This window comes from Convolutriloba macropyga, chromosome 15 (assembly GCF_964194025.1).
Source record: "Convolutriloba macropyga chromosome 15, txConMacr16.3, whole genome shotgun sequence".
In the NCBI taxonomy this organism is placed as follows: Eukaryota; Metazoa; Xenacoelomorpha; order Acoela; family Convolutidae; genus Convolutriloba; species Convolutriloba macropyga.
In genome coordinates this window covers 28,020,542-28,043,306 of record NC_134482.1, presented here as the reverse complement: position 1 = coordinate 28,043,306, position 22,765 = coordinate 28,020,542, and the positions used below count along the sequence as shown (strand labels likewise).

Below are 22,765 nucleotides of genomic sequence, written 5' to 3'. Positions count from 1 at the left end.
TTTTATTTTTTAAAGTAAAAAGATCAAATCTGCAGTGGCTTGACATCAAAACCTTTCTTTATTTACAACTCCTTCTCTTTATTTAGTGACCACTCAACCCAATCTTTTGTTCTCTTGTTTGACATACTAGCAGTCAGAGATCTTGTTGTTGCAGAGAAACAGGATTAGAGTCTCAAAATAAAGGAATGAGTGTAGCTTGAAATATATATTTTTGTACAGAAAAACGTTACAGATAATTATTAAGTTGAGTTTGACTTAACGTGACTAAGTCAATAAAACTTCATCTTTAGTCGGCGTTAGGGTATCTCTGGTGACGGGATACTAACTCAAAGGAAAAAATAATTCAAAACACAAATTTTGAGACCATTGATCATTAATTACTCTCCAATCTCTCCAGGTTGAAGTTAACGTTGATTTGGGAGTTTATATGAGATTATTAGCCAATGGAACTTGATATGAGCCCTTCAGGGCTGGATGTTATTCAAAACTGAACACGTTATGCATTCGTTGTATTGGGTCACCAAATCAGTAATCAACTTGAACAGGTTCATTTGCGAACTGTTGCCTAACTTTTTGCATTTGATCTGTTGTATTTGAATCTATTGTCCTAACACCGTTGATGTTAAACTTAAATCAACCTAAACGCCTGTGATATATAGTGATATACAGTACATTCAAATGTGGCGCTATTTATTTAATTTTTGTTTTAGTTTTAATTTCGTTCATTTCGGTTTGTAAAATTTAATTTCAATTAGGTCATTTTCAAGATCATCTTTAGGTGTTCATATCTTCCTTAAAAATTTTGTTGACATAAATCGTTAATCGTGAGTCCCTTCACACTTTAAACTCTTCTCCATATTCGTTTTATGTAAATCAAAGGAAGCAAGGCACATGGAAAAACTGCATGAAGGAAATCCGAGAAACAGGTGGAACGTAGACTGGCTATACTCTCAAACCGGAAGTGCACTCAAACCGGAGCGCTTAGGAGCTCGCTAGCGCGTCATCGAGACCATCAGGAACAAAACTGACAGAAACTTAGACTTGCTTGTCACTCAAATCAATGAGATGGGGGACGAATGGGAACGCAGGAGCTGTTGGGGTTGCAAGATAACCCAAGCGTAGTGAGATGAGCTGAAAGTGAAATTGAAGATTGAAAATTTGCTGAGAATTTTAATGAACTACAAGGGCAAATTCTCTTTGCGCGTGCCCTTGTGACCAAGCTGCGATATGCGCTAAGCGATGCCCTAGTTTCTCTAACAAAAGGACTATTACCAGCCAACTTGCTACCGCCACCAAAATTTAGGGACATTATGTCAAAAATGAAACACACGGGATGCTTCCAGGTAATCAGCAAGAGCGAGATGTCTGTATAATACGAATTAAAGCTTGTAAAAAAGCCTAAATAACATCCGAAGGCTTCCATATTGAACTCGAAATTACATTTCATCCTACTCCTACACAAAATACCAAGCGTATCGGACTGTGGCGATTCCGCAACCACGGAACAGCTGAAAAACGGAAACCATTTACGATTTTCAGAAAGAATACTTCCGTCTCCCCACGGCAAGAATTTTCTGGGGAATTATATAGATCTGAATTAGTAAAATGCCATGGCACTGACCGACTTCTGTTCGGCAGGATTTCGTTTGCTCTAACACGATCAGCAAACAGGTCGTGTCTCAGCAGCCTGTTGTTTGACCAAAAGACTGACGCGATGAAATTGTGTCCACAGAAAATAGTACCGTTGCCCGCCAACCCGTCAGCCCGTTAACTGAAGCAGTCTATGTTTCTTCTTCAGTCGGAATACAACAATTATCATCTTTTTAACGTAACAATGGATACACGAGCTCGCCAAATACCTGGCTGTAAATTCTGTTTGGTGCGAACACCCTGAAATGGACATCTCGAACTCCCTGATGGTGGTCTGATCTTTCATCCGGAATCCTAGGTGTGCAGTGTTGATACCGGAAATATAAAAAACATTCAATTAACTGGGACTCTGCAGTTGTTTGATCACGTGGAGAAACAGTTCGCATTGGTAACAGCCCCCGAAAAAGATCATATGATATCGAAGATCTTTAAAGCCGTCAAATTTACACTAAACCATCTACCGGACAAAAATATTGATGCCAATAAACTACTTCAGTTGGTAGAGCCCTTCACATAGCATCGAAATGTTTAACGTCAGGACTACAGCGAGAAACTTATGCAACACGGGATAGTTCCCATCAACAGTTTTATATTCCTCGCTATTCTGTTGGCAGTTGGTTTGGGAGTTGCTCGTGGTCACTGGAAGCCTCTGGGAAAATTTCGGAGGTTTCTTGCGATTGAACTTAAACAAGAGTCACCAGCACTGGAAGGAGTCACATTCAGCAAAAGTAAGGAGAAGGAAGAACCTGTAATTTAACTGCCTGCATGGAAGCTAGACTTCTACCCAAAGACCTAAATTTCTACAGTTGCTTATTTTATATTTGCCTGATTACTGCTATTCGGGAGAATAGCAAGACTAGATGTGGGATAGGTAGGATGGAATAACAGACGCAATTTAGGACTAAGTTAATTGTTGCATAGCTTCAAATACTACACTAAAAAATATGCCGGGGTCAAGTGCTATTCGCTTGACTAGGGGAATAAGTTAAAACAAGATTTATTCTAAAACATATATGAACATAAATTTATATGCAGTCTTTAATTGTCTTAAGTTTTGTTTTTCTTTTCTTACTGACCCAATGATCTTGCTGAATTCTTGCTCCGTTGATTGTCTCCATTCGTAATTGACCCAAAATCCACCAAATCGTCAAAGATGATAAACCAATCAAAATATAAAAGAAATTTTGAATAGGAAATGTGGTTTGAATTTAGTTACAAAAATCAGTAAGGAAACGATGCTCAGGTGGTTGATAACACCATAAAACAAATTATATTATCCTTTTAATGAAGTACCAACTTCATACCCCTCATTTAGTAGAAACAGATATGTGCAATTTATTAAAAAGGAATTTATTTGAAATATGGTAATGGGGTTCTGATTGATTTTAGTATTCAAGAACCAAATAGAAAAAGGATGCTTAGGAGAGGGCCGGTAATTCCAAGCTCATGCTCCATGCGGTACTTATTACCAAAAGAAAAGAAGCAGAGTTCTGACGTCATGGCTTTTGATTGACTAAACTTAAGGCATATGGAAAAGTAGGATAAAAGGAGGACTCTGAAAAATTCAAAATCAGTTGTGTCGGACTGTTTGGAGCTTCAACAACGGATTTGGCTCTTTCTCCAGCTACCCTTTCCAGAAGACTTCAATTCAGTCTTCTAGCAGCAACACTCTTCTTCTTCCAAGTCCAGGAGCCAAGAGCAGAAGTGAGGTTGCCCCCCTTGCAGATGAGAAGCACAGGAACCCGCCCGGGTTGTTTGGTCGAAACATAATGTAAGAGTTGCGGTGAATAGCGGTGAAAAAAATTAATTTTCACCGCAAAAGGCCGGCATCTTTTTGCGATGAATGCGGTGAAAGCAGTGAATTTTCGTGAGATTTGCGCATTTTCATCGCATTCAACGGATTTCATACAGAAAAGAAACTCCCGTACACGGGCGCGAACCTCTCACCTCCTGCATGCAAACAACATCTTATTCCACTGCGCCATCTGTTACTTAGTTAATTGATATTTCTCGTGAATTTAAATCAGATTCAATTAACATTATGAAAACAAATGCGTTGAAATTTCTTAAGATTAGCGGTTTTTAGTGGTGATTTTTTAAAATTTCACCGCTCAAGCGATTAAAAAAACAATTTACCGCTACCAACTAGAAGCGGTGAAAGCGAAAAATTTCACCGCTAAAACCGCTAGATCTTACGAAAACTTGTCGCAAAAAAATATACAGTGTTTTTTAGCGGCGAAGTTTCATAAGATTAGCGATTCTTAGCGCTGAATTACTTCTTTTACACCGCATTCATCGCATTCAACGCTAAAATTTGCAATTCTTACATTTTTTCAACGCATTCACCTGTAATTTTACATTTTTAGCGATTTTTAGCGTTGACACGTCGACCCGGGCGGGAGAAGACCAGAAGAGCGCGAGGCTTAGCAGAAGGACTTGCTCCCGAGAACGTGTTTGAGCACGCGATATGCAATCTTACAACACATCCGAATTGCAAGAATGTTTCGACGTCAAATAAAATTATTTTTCAGACCTGTTTTACACAAGAGATTCTATATCTTAGCTCAGTTTACTTCCCATCAACTATAGGGAACCTATAATTTCAATACAATTCATCACAGTCTCTTCGTCTGGTATTGTTATTTAAGTCACTAGTTTTTCAGGGCAAACTAAGTTTTTGACTCATAATACTATTGTTAGAGGTAACTTCTATCCTAGATAAAAAAGATTTGTACTACGATTCAAAGAGAGTTCTACTTTGATTAAAAAAGTTAAAATTGTGAAGTTCCTCACGTTAAAATTGCTGAAATTGAAAAGTCGGACACCTAACCTCAGAAATCTAGACAGTTTAAAAGTGTTTTTTTTTGGTATTTGCATTTTTCGCTCCAAGAAGAACCTAGAGCCCATCTGTGCTGTTGGTGGCGCAGGAATTCGATTCCATGAATTCGATGATTCCAGGAATTCCAGGAATTCTCTTGATTCCAGGAATTCGATGAAGCTGTTGGTTTTCAAAAGAAAAGTAGCCAAATTTAACATAACGTTTCTTCAATTTACTCGCGTTTATTTAAAACTTATTATCATGCATCTTTTATGCAAGCATGATAGTTGTGCTGTTTGAAACATCAGAAAGTCTGCTTTAAATCTCTGAATCTAAACATCAGCATTAAGCAAAGAATTGCTTATGCGAAAAATGAATGTTAAAACTACCGAATTTTACACCTATAAGCGTTTGTTCACATTTAAAAATGCATAACTCTTATTAAAAGGTTTGATAAAGAGTTGTCTTTAGCAGTACACCACTGACAGTAAAAGTTGTCCAATCTCGATTACCGTTCAAACAATTTAATAAATAACTTTCTTGGTTGCTTGTTTATTGAAAACATCTCAAAAAATTGTATGAGTTTTGATCAAAACTCATTTTTTTCTGTATTACTTTTTTTTACTATGGCGAATTTTTATCGATCTCAGTATAGTATTAGTAGTCGTAGTGGTAGTAGGTCTGGGTTCAGTCGACACAACTATCCATCTGCGCCACCCAGCTATTCTCAATATTTGGCATCTTTGTCAACGCCTAACAGCCCGCAAATCCAAGGACAACAACACGAACAACGACAACAACAACAACAACCACAACAACAACAACAACAACAACAACAAGAACAACAACAACCACAACAACCACAACAACAACAACAACAACATCAACAAGAACAACAACAACAACAACAAACAATAAATGGAAATGAAAGAACTCCGGCTAACCCAATAACAGTTATTTATAACTACGGCACTATCAGACACATCAATACGCTGGGACCTACAGCCATCGTGGTAATGTTGACAGTTTGTTTAAAATGAACAATACATTTAATAAATATAATTGTGGTTCATGCGTAAACTCAGCGGAACAACATTAGGTTGCAGTGGCCTGTTCTGAGTCACCTTTTTTCTTATTATCCCCTACATTTCAGACTGTATATTTTTATTAGCAGTATTGCTCTTTTTTGGTGACCATAGCCACTTTTTTTGCGTCTGAAACTTTCACGTGGTACCATCATTTCTTGCAGCCTACATTGGTCCTGCTATGGTCAACCTGAAGCTAGGGTTAAGTAAGAGCTCGTCCTCAGACAAACAGCTGCCCGGAGGCGGGGGATTGAACTCTCAATCATTGTCGTATTAATCACACACTTTACCTCTCTGCTATTAACAGTTTAAAGGTTCTAAATTAAGAGCTTCATGTGGGAGTCAATGATAAACCAGAGCAAGCCGAAAAAGTGTGATTAAACCAAATTAGAACATTTTGCATGAGTGGACGAAAATCCTGACAATCTAGAAATAAAAGACAGGAACAAAACAATTGCAAAACATTTTTGAACTTGAGGAAAATACAGCGGCTAGCCTAAACAAACTAGTCAAATACTAGGAATTAATAATTAATAATAATTCTATTTTTGTACAAAAATTGGACAGAACCTTTTTTTGATGCGTATAGGTGTCGCTGTGAAAACTGAGGGATAATGAGCGAAGTATGATTAAGTTATGAGCAAAATAAGGTAGACTTAGTTTCCCGTACACAGAAAGTGGGGATTTAAATCAATTATATTGACATTTCCAAACTACAAATTTGGTCAATAAAATCGAATTGCGCTTTTAGACAATTTTATTTATCATAATCGATTAGAATGAATATTTGGCTAACGATAAAATATATCAAAATCCTATCAAATCGATTAAATTATAATATCCTGTAGATCACTTTTAATACATCAAAATCAGTTCTTTGTCAAAAAAATACCAGCTGATCCGTATTTTAAAAGGGTCAAAAAGAATTCTGTTAAAACTGTTTTATTAAAATTACAATTATAATTTGAAATTACAAAAAAATATCAAATTGAAAGTTTTCAGTCACTTATGCTAACTTCAGTTCAATTATGATCCACATGTCACTTCTTGAACCTCTAATATTTGGACTGGCAATCAGGTGCACCATCAGGATTCCAACTAAAATGCCTCAAAAATAAAGACCAGTTGACAAGAATATTGTTTTTCTATCAAAATTTCAAAAATTTTTGAACATTTATGAAATATAGTACGAATGGGTTCCGTTTACCTGTAAACGATGATCACAAGTAAGGAAATCAAAAAGCTTCCGTGCAGTTGAAACACAGAGGAAATGTAAAAATTTAAACTTCAAGTATTGCAAAAACTTTAAACTTCGAACTTTTTAGAGAACACTGAAGATGGAAAAGAAGTTTTTTCATCGGTAAGAACCATTTTTCATCATAGCAACGCTTAATTTAGAAACAACAATATTTTCAGTGGTGCAAAATCCAGTTTCGTCTAACAATTTGTTTTGGGAGAGAAGGTCGTGTATTGAAAAAAAACTTTTCAAGGAAAAAAGGATAAAAAACTACAATTTTACCTTTTTGCAATTGTTTTATTCGTCAACTGCTTTGAGGTGTTTAAAAATCTCTGCACAGATATATCCAAAAATAATCACAATTTACTATAGGAACTTTTTCCACTACAAAAACTTTTTATTTCACGCAACCTCAATGAAGATTGTTTGCTTATTCCTAAGTTTGATGAGAAAAAAATTCAGAAAAACAAATTTTTGGGCGAAAATTTTGCAGTCATTTTCGTTGGTAATTTTTTCAACACGACTTTTTGAAAGCACTTCTATTTTAATAGTGAAAACTATTGTCAATGAAAAATTGTATGATACTCAGTCTCAACGGTTTCCTTAAAAACAAACTGAAGCTATGAATTTTTGATTAATTACACCTGATCACAAAATTATCTTCTGGGCTTAATTTGGTTCCGCTCGTTTGAAATGTTATTTGAATTGCAATAGATTATTAGATCAAATTAGAATCCAAAAAAGGAATCTACACTTAATCTGAACCACGCTTTATAAACCATTGTAAATAGAATACTGATGGCAGTTGAAGCAACCAAACTTGAGAGAGGAGGTGATCAAATCAGCCTATAGATGTGGTAAATAAACCGTAGTTTTTTGAGCGTCCTGAAATGTCAGAGTTTAAAATGAGTAAGTTAGGGTTCATAGAAATGGACAAGCAAATTTACTTACTATGATATCGGTTAAAATAGCGAATTGACAATGGAGAGACCTATTCAATTGATAACCATCGTAGCTCTAAAAATAACCATTTCTTATATAACATATTTTTTGCTGCGAAAAAATTTAACATATAAATTACATTTAGTTTTCTCGATTTGAAATTGATAGAATAGAATTGTTAATTCAATTGGATAGTATTGGACAACATTTCAAATCATCACATCCAATTACAATCCAATTAGGACACAAAATGAGCGTAATTGCTCTTCAAGTCTGTGCCCATATACGCAAAAAATTAATAACCCAAATAAATTGATGTCATCTTGCTGAAGCGTATTAAAAGTTAGTAATAGAGGGTAAAAACATCCCTATTATCTTTAATGTAAAGCTCACTTATTTTTGATATATGTGCTTTCACTTGCTGAAAACTAAAGTTTTCGGGTAATAAATTCAGTTGTTTTAGCCAATTATATGTTTTCTTCAACAAGTTAGCTAATGACTTTTTGTTTTTCGTAGTTTTCGGAATTGGTGGGGGAAATAGGCCTCTTAAACTCCATCTCGTTTGTTTTTTAATGACTGCTAGACTTTGCGAAATTATGTATTGTAGCGGAGATTCGGACCTTATTTGTTTAAAAAGTTCTTTGACAAGTTCAATCACGTAAAGTTCGTATACAGTATATTTCTTGTTGTCAATTAGTGTAAGACCTAAGGATTCATATCTTTTCCTGAAAAAAATTGCTCGAATGATTTTTCGCTGTACCCCATCAATTTTTTCTAAATTCTGTTTGCTTGTGTTCCCATAGACTAATAGACCATAAGTTATGACCGATTTGGCAAAAGAGTCATAAAACATTAGAAGACACCTTCTTGGATAAAAATGTCGTACCCGATACATTAGTCTGCAAAACTTGTTAAGTTTTTTAACAACAAAATCAACATGATCACGGAATGTTAAGTTCTTATCAATGTAGATTCCTAAATACTTACAAGATGTGTTGTAATCTAGCGCATTATCCTTGAGTTTTACTTTTTCTTTTGTGGGTTTACCGAAATTTATAGCTTCACTTTTGACATAATTAATTGTTAATTTGTTAGTATTAAACCAGTTGGAAACTCTTTCAACATCCATTTGTAGAGGCGAATTATTGTCATTACTGGCATTAACAACAGTAGTGTCATCTGCGAACATTACTAAAGTGCTTTCATTACAAACTGCGGGGAGATCATTGATATACAAAATGAACAAAAAAGGGCCCAGAACAGAGCCCTGAGGTACGCCACAAACTATTTGCTTTTCTGTCGTTTTTTTTGCATCCTGCACTTACAAACTGGGTGCGCCCAGTTAAATAATTCTTTAATAGCTCTAAAATTGGACCTCTGAATCCATATCGTTCTATTTTTAGTAACAAAATTTCATGATCTATTGTATCAAAAGCTTTGCTTAAGTCCATAAAACTAGCTTGCCCAGTTGATTTTTTGGCAATAACATTTCGAATATACTCCGTTATGGTGTCAACTGCATGCACACATGACATTTTAGATCTAAAGCCAAACTGATTGTTCGCTGGCAAATTATTTTTTACACAAAATTTCATCATCCTCTTAAGCAAGATCTTCTCCAGAATTTTGCTTATTGTACTCAGTAAACTGATAGGTCTGTAATTACCAGGGTCAGTCTTGTTTCCTTTTTTATTTAAGGGTAGTACTTTGGCTATTTTTAATGAATCTGGGAAAATACGCTCTAGCAAACAATAATTCATGGCTCTTGCAAGATGACATTCAATAATGGGAGAACAACACTTCAAAATTTCGTTTGAGATTTCATCATGACCAGTACTTTTCTTGTTTTTCATTTTCCTCAAGATTTTTGTAACCTCTGATTCATTTGTTTGATGAAGTACCATCGTTTTTTCATTATTGCGTATATTGCAACTGCTTTTTTCGTTATTAAATTTTGCAGATAATTTTTGTCCAATTGAAACAAAGTAATCGTTCAAGTCATCAAGGTTTGGTAAATCGATGGTATTGTCCTTTCTTTTACAAGTTTTTAGTGTCCTATAAATAATTTTTGGGCTTTGATTTTTGCCTAGTTTTTTGAAGTTATCGTCTCCTTTTCATTTCTTATCAAGTTAGTTACCTTGTTCCGTATTTGTTTATATCTAGTTTGGTTTTCAATAGTAGGCTGTGCTATCCATTTTTGAAACGTTTTGTCTCTCTTTACAATGGCATTTTTGATTTCAATTGTAATCCAGATTGCAGATTTAGGAGAATCAGATGTTTCAAACACCTTTTCAGGCGCAAATTTGTTTAAACTTTCAATAATTTTCTTGATCATTGTACTCATGTAATCATTAGCATTCAAATTCTCAGGAATTTTTTTGATATTCTGGTCTAAGACGAAAAGAAAATTCAGCGCTTTGTTTGTTTTGATTGATTTCAAATTTCGCATGAGTACCGATGACTGAATGCTTTTAATTTTTAAGCTATATACAAAAAATTCAGCAGTTAATATAAAATGATCGCTTATTGTCGTCGCTAGCGTTTCAGTTTTTATGTTTGTTTCTGTGATTATATGATCAATACAGCTCTTTGAATTTTTGGTTACCCTTGTAGGCATTGAGTTTTGTACTTGAAAATCAAATGATCTTAAAAGATTCTCATAATTTTTTGTACTTTTTTCTCTCTTCAATATATCTATGTTGAAATCACCAAAGGTTAAACTTTCCTCTTTTAAAAACTTCAAACAATGTAAAATGGTTTCCAGCTTTGGTTGAAAATCAGTTAACTTCAAAGACGGAGGTCAATAAATCACACAAAAATTATGCAAACATTTCTCGTCGTATTTCACTTGTAAAATTAAGCATTCAATTTCTGTGTTAGTATCCTGTATTGTATATTGAAGATTATCTCTAATGTAAAAGGCTACTCCACCAGATCGTCTCTTAGCGTTGTTTCTGGGTTTCGACACTATTGTCTGATAACCTGGTAGATCATAGTCGTCAGGCTGGTCACTATCTTTTAACCATGTCTCAGTTGAAGCAATAACATCAGGTTTTTGATCTAATGTATCAAGGAAAACTACTAGTTCAGCATGATGGAATCTCAAAGACTGAATGTTTAAACCCAAAAAAGTTCGGCTTTTTTTTAGTATGACAATCAATGATGTATGAAGACTAAATCGGATTCTCTTCACTGCTCTGATTACTCGAGAAGTTATTGCATTCATCGTTCAAGTTTGTACATTTTTTGGACGGCGGAGACTCTTTTTCAACCAATAAATTGAATACTTTTTCAGTCAAACAGCATAACCTGTCCAGCTTGTCAAATTGTTTTGTGCCACAATGCTTTTGAAAACTTACTTGAGGTGATTGCAAAGCCACCTGCCGACTTCTTTTCGATGGTGTTTTCTTATTTACATAAGGTTCTTGTGCCAACATCTCTACTGTTTCCATACCCCATTCGTTTTCAGTATTACGATTAGTTCCCACAAGGTAATCAACTTGATGCCGACTGTCAACTGGATAACAAGTTGTATCGTTTTCTGAGAACTTAACGCGTACTTGGTTTTTGTTTGTGGTTGTAAGAAGATTTTTTTCTGTTCTGCAATAGTTGTACAAGTCTCTATCACTTTCCGCTAGACGCTCGTTTATGTGGATTTTTGCCCCAAAAACCGGATCAAAAAAAGAATTGCTATTAAACCATACCGAATCGCGCTGATGATTAAAAAAAAATTTAACAATTGTGGATTTTCTTTTACCTTTCCCAGGTAGGTAATAGCAGGCCGCAATATCATGAGTTTCAATTGGAATTTGTACTGACCTGATTAACTCCACAATTTTGTGTACCGGGTACTCACCACCGTTCTCTACCCCATGAAAAGTCAAACACATAAAAGATGAATAACGTTCCAATTTAGTAACTCTCCTTGAAAGCTCCTCCTTTTCGGTCCTTAGTTGATCACATCCTCTACGCAGTTGGTTGATTTCTTCATTTTGATAATTAATTTCTTTAATGAAATCCAGAAATAATGAACGCATTGAATTTGTATCGTTAAGATCAATTGAGTTTAGTTTCTCATACAGCGCCATAGTTAAGAATGCAGATGAAATTTTATTACGTAATGCAGTGCTAAAGAAAGCGACTGTTTGCTAACTGCTCATTTCGTGCTCTGATAACTTAGAGTAATTTCTCAATAATGCTACCTTTGAAGCTTCATTTTCACACTTTAAATTCAAGTTTTCCTTGTACTGGTCGCAAATATTGCAAAATTTTCTGAACTCTGATTGACTAAAATTCAAGCTCCAGTTGAGAAGTTTGCTGTTTTTTAATCGATTAAAATGTATTTTAATTAATTTTAATTTTTGCTATAAAAATTTTCGTTTTTGAAAAAGCGAAAATCGATTTCAAAATCTAAAATATGAAAATAATTCAAGGAAAATGATATACACTCGATTTAAATCTCCGTAGTAAAAGTACGAGTTAAGAGTTTTCTGGTCTAAAAAAATGCTATTGCTTTAGACCATTTGCGCTCCGAGAACAATTTCTAAAAATTGAAAACATCTGATATTGAATTTTAAAGCACTTTACAGAAAATTTTATTAATTGAAACGCGTTTCTTCTGTCCGACCTCAGCTGATAAGAAGCCTATGTCATTCTCATAAAAGAGTTCATTAGATTTATGAATCATTTTGGATATTAAACTTGAGCATAGTTAACTAAACATGAACTTCTGATGTATGACTGACACTAAGCATTTTTTTTTCAATTTTGTAAAGACATGATTTGATAAAATTAGAATTGGAACCGTGGAGTTCAGATGTGATCGCAATTTTTAATGTAGTTTATGACGATAATAGCATGAAATAGATTGGAGACAACACAACAGGTGCTATTTAAGTTCCAAAAAAACGCTCAAGGTTGATCGATTATGGTTGAAAACGTAATCAGGAATAAGACTCGAGGCTGGTTGTAGTAGTCATGAATACAGATGTTCCAAATAGGCCCAAGTAATCATGAATCAGGGCATAGGCTAGTGTGAGTATCCCTAGTTCAAAACTAATGCCAAATTTGCAAACATTTGCAAATTTTTGCTCAACAATGCCAAATTTGTAAAAGTTTGCAAATTATCTCTTCACAAGGTCAAATTTGCAAAATTTTGCAAATTAATGTTAAGTTTGCAAAAATTTGCAAACGATGGGCCGAGTTCATTCGGGTCGAGCTCTGCTTAATTTATCAATGTGGGTTTTTTTCCTAACCATTTCTCAGAGAGTGCTTAATCTCATTGAAAAATGTTCAATGTCCACCTTGTAAACAATTTGTGTGGTAAAATCACCCTACAAGTCCAACTGTGAACTATAAGAGACACAAATATTCAGACCTATTTGCAAATATTTGTAAAAACAATGCATTTTTTTAACAAAATCTGGAGGCTAGTCCTAAGCAACCCAGGTTAGCCAAAATATTATTGGCGTATTATGGGTAGCTGTGAAATATTGAAGCAAGACTGAGTGGAGTAGTATGAATTAAGGGTGGTCATGATTGAAAATGGCCAAAGTATCGATGACCTGATGTTCTCCGTAGTTTGTATAGGACAATCTAGTGGCTGGGCTAAGAAATAGTTATTTCTCGAACTGGTTGCAATAGAGGCCAGCTATGATGCTTAGAAAATTGTGTGACCCGAATAGCAAAGACCCGGACTGTCGGATTAGATAGGACGGGTCCTATGTGTGACACAGCGTAAAACTGACAATCTCAAAAAACTGGAAACGATTTTTATCTGCATGAAATAAATGGATGGGAAAACCTTAATTTAAAAAGGGAAATATAAACAGAAACCGTTTAGCTAATGTTGCAAAACTGGGAAAGTTTTAAAAAAACTATTATAAACAATGCAATCTCTACAACTAACATCTTTAAAATTAACTTTTTTTGTTCATTTTCCATTTTTAAAATTATTAATTAATTTCTACTTTATTTAATTTATTCAGATAGTAATTTAATCAAACTTTCTATGGTTGTCATTTTTAACCTCGGTATCACATATATAGTTCACGATGTCTATCTCAACCAAACCTCGACTTCACTTTCCCTCATCTTTTTTTTCATACATCATTTTTTTAAAAAAAATACATGAATTTTTTGGGGTTTTCTATCAGTTCCTCATTTGATAGACAACAACGTGGATGAACGGGGTCGGAACCTTATGTGCGATTGCAAATTACCGAGCCTCCTTGTTTGCTAAGTGCCACAGCCGTCTTCTTTAGCACCCATTCCGAAGATTCGCCGTTGCTTTTACTCGAGACCAGCCATTACCCGTTGCATCGGATCCAGCTTCTTCTGGGGGAATCTTCCGTGAATTCCCGGTAACCTTGTGGAGAGAAATGCAGTCACTTATCTTTGCCGCTGATCCCAGGGAGCGTACAATTCATACTACTTCCACTTAAAAACATGGTTTTCCCAGTAAATTTGTCAGAACTTCACTGGGATTTTATAACAGAGCTTCATATGTAAAAGCCTGGAAACTTTGAGGTTGAGAAGAGCAAAATATGATGAAATACTGAAATGAATACTGGTTGTCGTAATACTGAATCGTGACTACTCCAATCATCTTTAATCCGTTCTAATCGGACCAGTCGCGATTCCATGCTTCAGAGCCAGCCTTGGCCCACAATGCTCTGACGAACCTGAGTTCTTCCTACTATAGACTAGCCACCAGATTTTTGCACTAGCATAGATACTCAAGCTAGACCAGGTCCTTGAAAACTTGGGCCTGGTGTAATCATGATTTCTCCAACCATCATCGTTTCTGACCACTCTTTAAACAGTATTCGATAAACATTGTTCAGTTTTAGGTTAGATAATCATTGTCTACAATACAAGAGCTATTTAAAGTTTGTGATCACATTCAAGCAACGTGGTCGCATATCTAAGAGTATCAAATTTTGTCTAAATAATCAATTGATTTCTCTCTTTTCTTGAACGGTGTTATAGGCCTCACACTAAAATTTGTCTGCTTAAATGTTGTAACCTTTGTTTGTTTCCAAAACTTGAATCAGGTGTTACAGAAACGAAGCAACCAAAAATCACGTGAACTGAGAATTAAAGTTGAAACTTGACGCCAGAGAAACCGAAGATAACAGAAAAGGACACACAAAAAGCAGCTCACCAAACAGACTCAGGACCTTGCCTTTATCAACCGGATCCCGTCTGTCTTGAAAATTTTTCCTCTTTTGGCTCTTTCAAACAAAACTAGCAATTAAGATGTCTATTTGCTTTTCGGGTTAATCCTCTCAGCAACTTTGAGAGGAGGCTCGCGGAGAAAACTACCAGCATAAAACTTCGAGAGCACTCATTCGCAACCGTGAGCTCGAATTACATGGCCTGGAAATGGCTTTAGTCTGGACATTGGTCTGAAACTTGTCTGATCAGAGGTCACATTGGTCTGAGCACTCTGATCCGCTGCTGAGTTGAGCGCACTCTAGTCTGATCAGAAAGGACTTCGATCGCAATTAGGTCTGATCAGTGACAAAGTCGAGCGCAATTTTTGTTTCAAGTTTTTTTTTGCATTTTTTGTTGACAGATGTTGTCTCTACCAAGGCCTCTGGTTAAGTTGGGTTTTATCATTTTATACAACGAATCTTGCATTGAGATTTGTTTTAGACACAAAGTCAACCTTCAGAGAACCTACAGCAAGATACAAGGCGGGAAATAGTAGGCAATAACGAATGGAATCCTGGTCAAGTTCAACCGGGGGAATTTAGAACCCAGCCCCAATACTCAACGAATAACGCATACATGACAACATCTAGACACAGCACTCTTTATAGGGCTGCTGATTGGAGTGAAAACCTTTTTGGGTGTTGCGGTTACGACCCCGCAATTGCTTTTCTAACTGCTCTCTGTCCTGCGAAGACACAACTAGACTTGTCCAAGATGACCTCTAATGACGAAAATTATATGGTGGTGCTCGGTCTCTCAATTCTGTCTTTGACCTGTATCCTGCCAATGGTTGCCATAGGTTCTATTGACATAATTAAGTAATTCTATCAAATTTTAATAACTTAATAGTCGTGAGTGAAATGACAATCTCGTCATTTATTCTTATTGTAAGGTATGATCATGAAATGAAGGAAAGCATGATCATCAAAACTTGTTATATTAGAGAAAAATCAACCACATTACAAATTACAGTACAAGTAGAGTGGTACAAAAATAAAAAGGCTCTAAATGCTTCGGTTTTTGCGCTCAAGAATAAAACTGTGGTTGCTTTATTCTAAAAAATGACCCTAAAAGTAATTGAAGAATGCATGGTTTAAAATAACATAAAAGTTAAAAAAACACATTCTATCAATCTTGAACTATTTCTGTCAAGGCCCAGCTAAACTAAAATTTCCATATTTATTAAGCGAATAAATTCAGCTCTATATTAGACATGTGTTGTCATACACATACATTTATTACTTGTTACGTCAATTCTACAATGAATTCGTAACATCGATTTGGAATATTTGGTGTTTTTTGTCTTGGTTAGCATTAATTCCTGGCGTCTATTTTGAATGGAAAAAACTAAGGCTTCTCTGGCTTCATTTTCAACCAATCAAGGGTTGAGAATTGGCTTGAACAACGGCAGGATCAGTATATAAACAAAGCTTGAAAAACTACCAACAAATCAGTCAAAAATTTTAAACTCTCTGTAATTTTGCCTTTCTAAATTGAGATACGGTGCCTATTGAAGCACAATTCTTGAGAAAAAATGTCGGTTACCGTATACTGTATCAACAACTTGCTTGAGGTTAAATTCAACTGTTGCTACAAATCTACTGGTATTTTGACTTTTGAGTAAAATGTACGAAACGCAACTTACGTTTCAGTTCAATTTTTTCGCATTTAAGGTTTTTGACATATATCTTTTTCTTCGATTTATTTAGATTTTTTAGTGAACTAGGATACATAGTGAGAACCCGTATTATGTGATCTCTAGTAAACCCAGTCCAAATCGATATTGAAAAAAAAAGATTAGCAGCTAATCAAACTATATTTGTAATGTAACGGCCACAATATAGGAGATATACAATTACAAAAGCGAACTGCAAAAACACAATATTAGAACAGATTTGTAGTTGTTAAAAATGAACCGGCCAGTGTGAAGTTTTCCCGGGAAATTGTGTGAGAACCGACCCAGACAGCAAAAAAGCTAACTGCTCTCCAATCTGATGAAGTGCTGGAGGCCCAGTGTAGTAAAAATCAAACGAATCAACGACGAAATTTTACCGATGCAAGCCGAAAAGTGCAATTCAACAAAGAAATTGAAGTGCAACCCTGCTTAAAAGGAATAAGCAAAGCAACAGCGAACAGGAACCAAAAATTGTAGTCATAATCAGTAGAGAACAGCTTCAGTCAACATATAACAACTACGAATAGAATTACCAAAATTTAGTGAAAAAAGTAAGAACTAAACGAAGTTTTGGCAACAAAATAATTGAAGATTCAGATCTAATCAACAAGCTCAAGGCTATCTATTCAACAGATTTTTCACCTTCTTGAGGAAAAATAATCAAGCAGTTGCAGCGTCAGAGCAAAATTGCGCCTTACCAAATAAATTTTTCCAAAGCACATCTAAAGCAAGCAAAGGAGTGCAGAGCAGATTTGGACTTTCATTGACTTGAATTTGTAAGCGGAGGCACGCAACCAGCAATAGACGCAATGCAACGCAACAACAGTCAAGTAGTGAACAAAAGCAAAGGTAACAACTGTCAGACGGAGAATTCAGTTGCTCAAGCTTTGCAGAACGGAACAAAAGCAAGCGATCCGGGTAAAGAAAACATTTCGTAAATATTTTAAAGGATACGAAGCGCGAAGAGATTATGATTAATTTCGATATCGAAATTTAAACGAAATTTCAATTTGATAAGTCAAAATTTGAACAAAAAAAGCTCGAGCGAGCAATACAAATAAGGTAACACAAAACTGAGCATCAAATACAGGAGGAAGAACAAGAACTGGAGCGTAAAGTGAAAAGAAAATGCTTTAGAAAATGACAACGCTCGTTTTTACCCAACCAGATCACGTGACAAATTGCGTTTCAACTGGAACCAGAAAAAAGGGGATGTCTCCGATTGGGCCAGCAGAATGGGAGACATTCAAACACCAGAAAGTTCAAGAGCTTGCTTAAACGTAAAGCCTGAACTGAACAGGAGGTGTCATTTTCACGATATCCAAATCCACGCGACTGTTCATCAAGCGTTGGAGTTAGCGACACTTCCTCAAGAACTGGGCAGTGGTTGTTCAAGCTGCAGTGAGCTACCAAAGCTGAAGCTGGAAAGCTTCAGAAATTTGCAGGGCCTCATGTAATCATCGATGCACAGCTGGAGGGCCTCTGCAAGCACGTCAAGTGAAGCCTCACGATTCACAACGTCTGATCAATTTCTCAGTCCTTATTTCTAACTTTGTAAGCAAGCCGAAGGACTAAAGACACGTTGGTGATCTGCAATCAAATTTGACAGTGTATATGGGAGTAGCTAAAATACCGCAAATTGTCAAAGAGAGGAGATGCTTCTTTGTTGATGATAATGACAAAGATTGGTCTGATCTCAATACGTTTGAAAAAGGGCTATCAATGGAGAACAGAGAGAACAAGACCGAAGAAGAGCAAATAGAGACAAACATATATAGGAGACATTGAACTTCAGCGCTAGTTCGAATGTGAAGGAAACGAAGCTGATCACTGATCACTGTTCACTATTAGATGGCACCCATAAGATTTGGAAATTTCCACTTTTCAGCAACCTTGGGTGCGAACGGTTGGTATGCAGCAGTGAGGAAGCAACACTTAGGTTACGGATGTCACAATCGAAGTATGCAAAAGAGGTTATGGTCCCAAGGCACAGATGTTCAGCTCAACGTAGCTTGCATCCAAGGAAAGAAAAATCTGAAGAGAGAAAAGTTCCTCTAAAAATAAAGGGACTACATGCATTGGTGCAATTTATCGGAATATTTGCACATCCGTGAATCTCATTGGGAAGCACCCACTACGATTACAACAAGCTGATGCAAAACTTCAATAATTTGAATGTTCTACCCAACAAATTTTCAATTTGGAATTTGTCATCACCATTGGTCAGGATGCTTTTGAACTACAACGCTCTCTGGAATACAAGATTGTAAAATGAAGTGAACTTTTCGCGGTTCTAACACAACTAGGATGGGAACCCAGTGGGTGGACACTTGACGGGCAAAATAAGTCAAAATTTTTGTCACATCGCTTCGTAGGAGATATGAAATTGGCCGAGAATATTCAATCCCGGTTGGACATAAAATCTAATGCTTCCAAAATCAACGTCGTTAGTCCGTCAATCAAAGAAAGAACTACAAGCACAGAAGATGCCAAAGACTTTAACAAACTTTACAGACGAGTGATATGAAGTGAGAATGCTGTGGAGTGAACCAGAGCCGAGCCTCCCGAACTACTATAGCACAACACTGGGTCAGCTTAACTCACTGGAGTTAAGATTCTCATGCGACCAAAAATTTGAAAAGTTTGCAGCAACATTCAATAGATACAGATATAGAAAAGAAATTCGTAATCATGTTGGACGAATCCGAAGTAAACGGCACCATCGGGAAAAAATGATTTTTGCCACACTATCCATTGTTGAACCTAAACAAACCTGAAAGAGTACGACGTGTATGCATTGCTGCATTAAATTACAAGAATTATGCGTAAAGAACACTCTTTCAGCTGGAATTGATCTGCAACGTGTGTTGATATTGAATTTTCCTGAGCGACCAATTGCACTAACAGAGGACATCTAATCAATGTCTCTGAAGGTGCAAGTTGCCCAACAAGATAGAAAATGATTGATTTTTCTGTGGCGTCCATGAGCAAACAAACTTGTTCAAATATGTAAACATCAGAGGCGCGTTTTCGGAGCTAAGAGTTCTCCAAATTGTACAAACTATGCCCTCGGGCTTGTAGACAAGGATGAAGATTAAACAGATGCACAAAAGCAAAACAGGACAATTTTTTCACGGACAATTTCATCAAATCGGCAGCACACCAAAAGAAGCAATAGAAGTCTTCAACCAAATACAACTGCTTCTTACAAAACATGGACTTGATCTCACGAAGTGGATAAACGACAACGATAACAAGAACCGTAGCAATACCGTAACAATAACGGACTTGATGTCAAGTCGAAGTGAAAACTATCACTGAGGGATCCTCAGTACTTGTACTACATAGGAATGTTACTGTTGACAGTTTCCAAGTGTGTAGAGGTACCAATAAAGAATTTGACACATCCATAAGTCAGAGGAAAACTCTGTCACTAATATCTTCAGTTTTTGACTCAATCGGTTTGTTTGCTTCGTTCAGTGTTCACATGAGACAACATCTCAAACGCATCCGGACTAAGCATTAACAGCATTAGAACAAAAAAGTGAAAAGTGGAGGAGAAGCACAGTTCTTGAGGTGGAAAGAAAAACTTTCAATTGTAGTTGAAATAAGCGTGGGTAGAGTATACTTCAACAGAGCAGGGGACAAAACCGAATTCGATGTATTTACTGAGGCATCTAAAGACACGATGTGGGCGGTGACTCTATCTACGTTCACTACCAAATGAACAATCAATTGACCTAGCATTTGTTATTGAAAAATACAGAAAGGCTCCCATGAGACAGTTTTCAATACTAAAATTGAAATTACAAGTGCCTGTCATGGCAGTGAGGTTGACAGAACACTTTGTCAAGCAACATGAAACACCGATAAATATTTGGAGATTTGTGTCAAGCTCGACTACCTCAGAGTCAGATGAAGAGAATTTACCCTTATCAACCTCCGAGATACACTAAAATCAAGGAAGCTGTTATTCAGTGGGAGCGTTTCTGCAACTTTAATAGGCTAATCAAAACATTGGAATTTGTAAAATTAGCATTGAGCAAATGCAAACCAGCAACTCTTGTAGTGAGCTATGAAGAGAGGGAAAAAAGAGAGTCAATGATGTTCAAACGCTTACAGCGAGAACAGTTCAGCCAAGAGATAAAGTATCTGAAAGCTGAAAAGATAATTCCAATAGGGAGCAAAATCCTACTGTTCTTTTTCTTCTTTGCTTAAAAAGTATTTGTTCGTGCCCAAGGCAGAATAGGTAAAGGCCGACAGGATTTCAATAGAAAGCATCCAATAATGCTACATTGGAAGCATCATGCGGTTAAATTATTCTTACGAAACGAGCACAATCTTCATGAAGGCAACAAACATGTAAGAAATATCGGTCAGCAGAAGACATGGATGCTACCCATTAGAAACGCTTTATGATAAAAAAGCAGAGTGCAAATGGTAACAGCAGTAACGGCCGACCTACCCGGAGAGCAATTTGGTTTTTTAGCAGCTTTTTTAACCGTTGGATTCGGCAACTTTGACCATTTCACTATGAAGATTGGACGAAGAAAAGAAACAGAGTGGTATTGTCTGTTTAAATCTCAAACTATGAGAGCGGTGAATGTAGAAGTGGAACCCAAGATAAATACCGATAGTTGTCTTGATGCAATTATGCATTTTTACACGAAGAGGCAATTCGAGTAAAATGATCAGCGGGAAAACGGGAGTACTTCTGTTTTAGCTGAACGAGAGTTTGAGGAGTACGTTTCGGCATGGAACAAGGAAGGGAGAACAAAGATAGGATCAGTTCAACTTGGATTCACATGGAGTTTCTTCCCACCAGCAGCACCTCGCTAAAGAGTATGCAAAATTGTGGTCAGAATTTGCAAGAAAGCAAAATATGCAGTGCTGGGGAACAGACGATCAGTCAGCGAGGACCTTATGTCAATTACTCATGTAGTGTGCATGTCCGGACCTTATGTAATGTGTACTCTGGGGCAACGATTAAAGGCAAGACTGTTGACCGCAGTCTCTTCGGACGTTAATGAAATGGAAGCATTGACTCCCAATCAGTTCCTGCCTGGTAAAAAAGAATATTTGCTTACAGTTCCTGCCATGAGTAGAGAAATTTTTGTGACAATCGAAAACTCTTTGCGAACTCAGGCTTATGCAAACCTAATCTGCGATATGTACCGTAAAAAATTTTGGCCAAAATTGAATGTTTGGCCAAAGTGGTGATCTACAGCCAACGAAAACCTCAGAAGGCAAACTCGTCTGGTTTAGTGAACATAGTGACAAGCGAAGGCTTCATAATCTTGGTCGAGTTATGAAAACCATCGTAGGATCCCACGGTCGCTTTGATCAGCAAAGTTTCGAACCCACAATGCAGCTTCTAAGAGAGCAATAGCTGGCTGATTTACTGTCAATCGGGATAGATGTTTTGTGTTACAAAACAGGGCAAGGTTGAGTTTAACTTAAATTACCATATTAATTATGCACTCAAATCCAGCTCTACATTATTCAAGCAACCAAAGGTTGAGGCGTCATCTTCAACCAACCAGCGGCTGAGGAGTGACATGAACAGCGGCAGGATTAGATAATAAATATAGCTTGCAACACTTCCAAAAAATTCTGTCATAAATTTGTTGAGAATGGACAAGCAGTGCGTACTGAAGCACCATCTTGAGCAGAAAGCTGTCTGTTTTTGTGTCCTGTATCTGCAACTTGCTTGAGGTGAAATTCAAAAGTTGATACAAATCTTCAGCTATTTGGACTTGTGGACTTGTGAGCACAAAGTACTAAAGGGGTCTTAGACATATATCTTTTTCTTCGATTTGTTCAGATATCGGAGTGAACTGGGATACATAGAGAGCAGCCTTATACTGTGATCTGTAGTTAAACAAATCCAAATTGCTATTTAAAACATTAGTATTAGCAAATAATCAAACCGAATTTTTAATGCAACGGCAAGAGTGTAGCGGATATACAATAACAAAATTAAACCGCAAAAACTTAATATCCGAAATGATTTGTAGTCGCTAAAATGAACCGGGTAGTGTAAAGCTTTCCTAGTCAGTTTTGTGAAACAAGCCACTACTTTTGGCCAACCGACCCAGACAGTGAAAGATTAACTGCTGTCCAATTGGATAAAAAGAGTG

General features: G+C 36.4%; 1 protein-coding gene across 2 annotated transcripts in view; it reads left to right on the top strand.

Moving 5' to 3' along the window:
* Positions 1 to 5,064: 5,064 nt before the first annotated feature.
* The window catches only part of LOC142354074 (uncharacterized), an 86,348-nt gene continuing 68,647 nt past the window's right edge, over positions 5,065 to 22,765 (top strand). Inside the window, exons 1-2 of one of the 2 annotated variants that reach the window (XM_075406349.1) lie at positions 5,065 to 5,481; positions 15,392 to 15,768. In XM_075406349.1, the coding sequence (XP_075262464.1) occupies positions 5,095 to 5,481; positions 15,392 to 15,768 (764 nt within the window). In that variant the 5' untranslated portion in view covers positions 5,065 to 5,094. The remainder of the gene's footprint in view (positions 5,482 to 15,391; positions 15,769 to 22,765) is intronic. The other variant, XM_075406350.1, reaches the window with a different exon arrangement.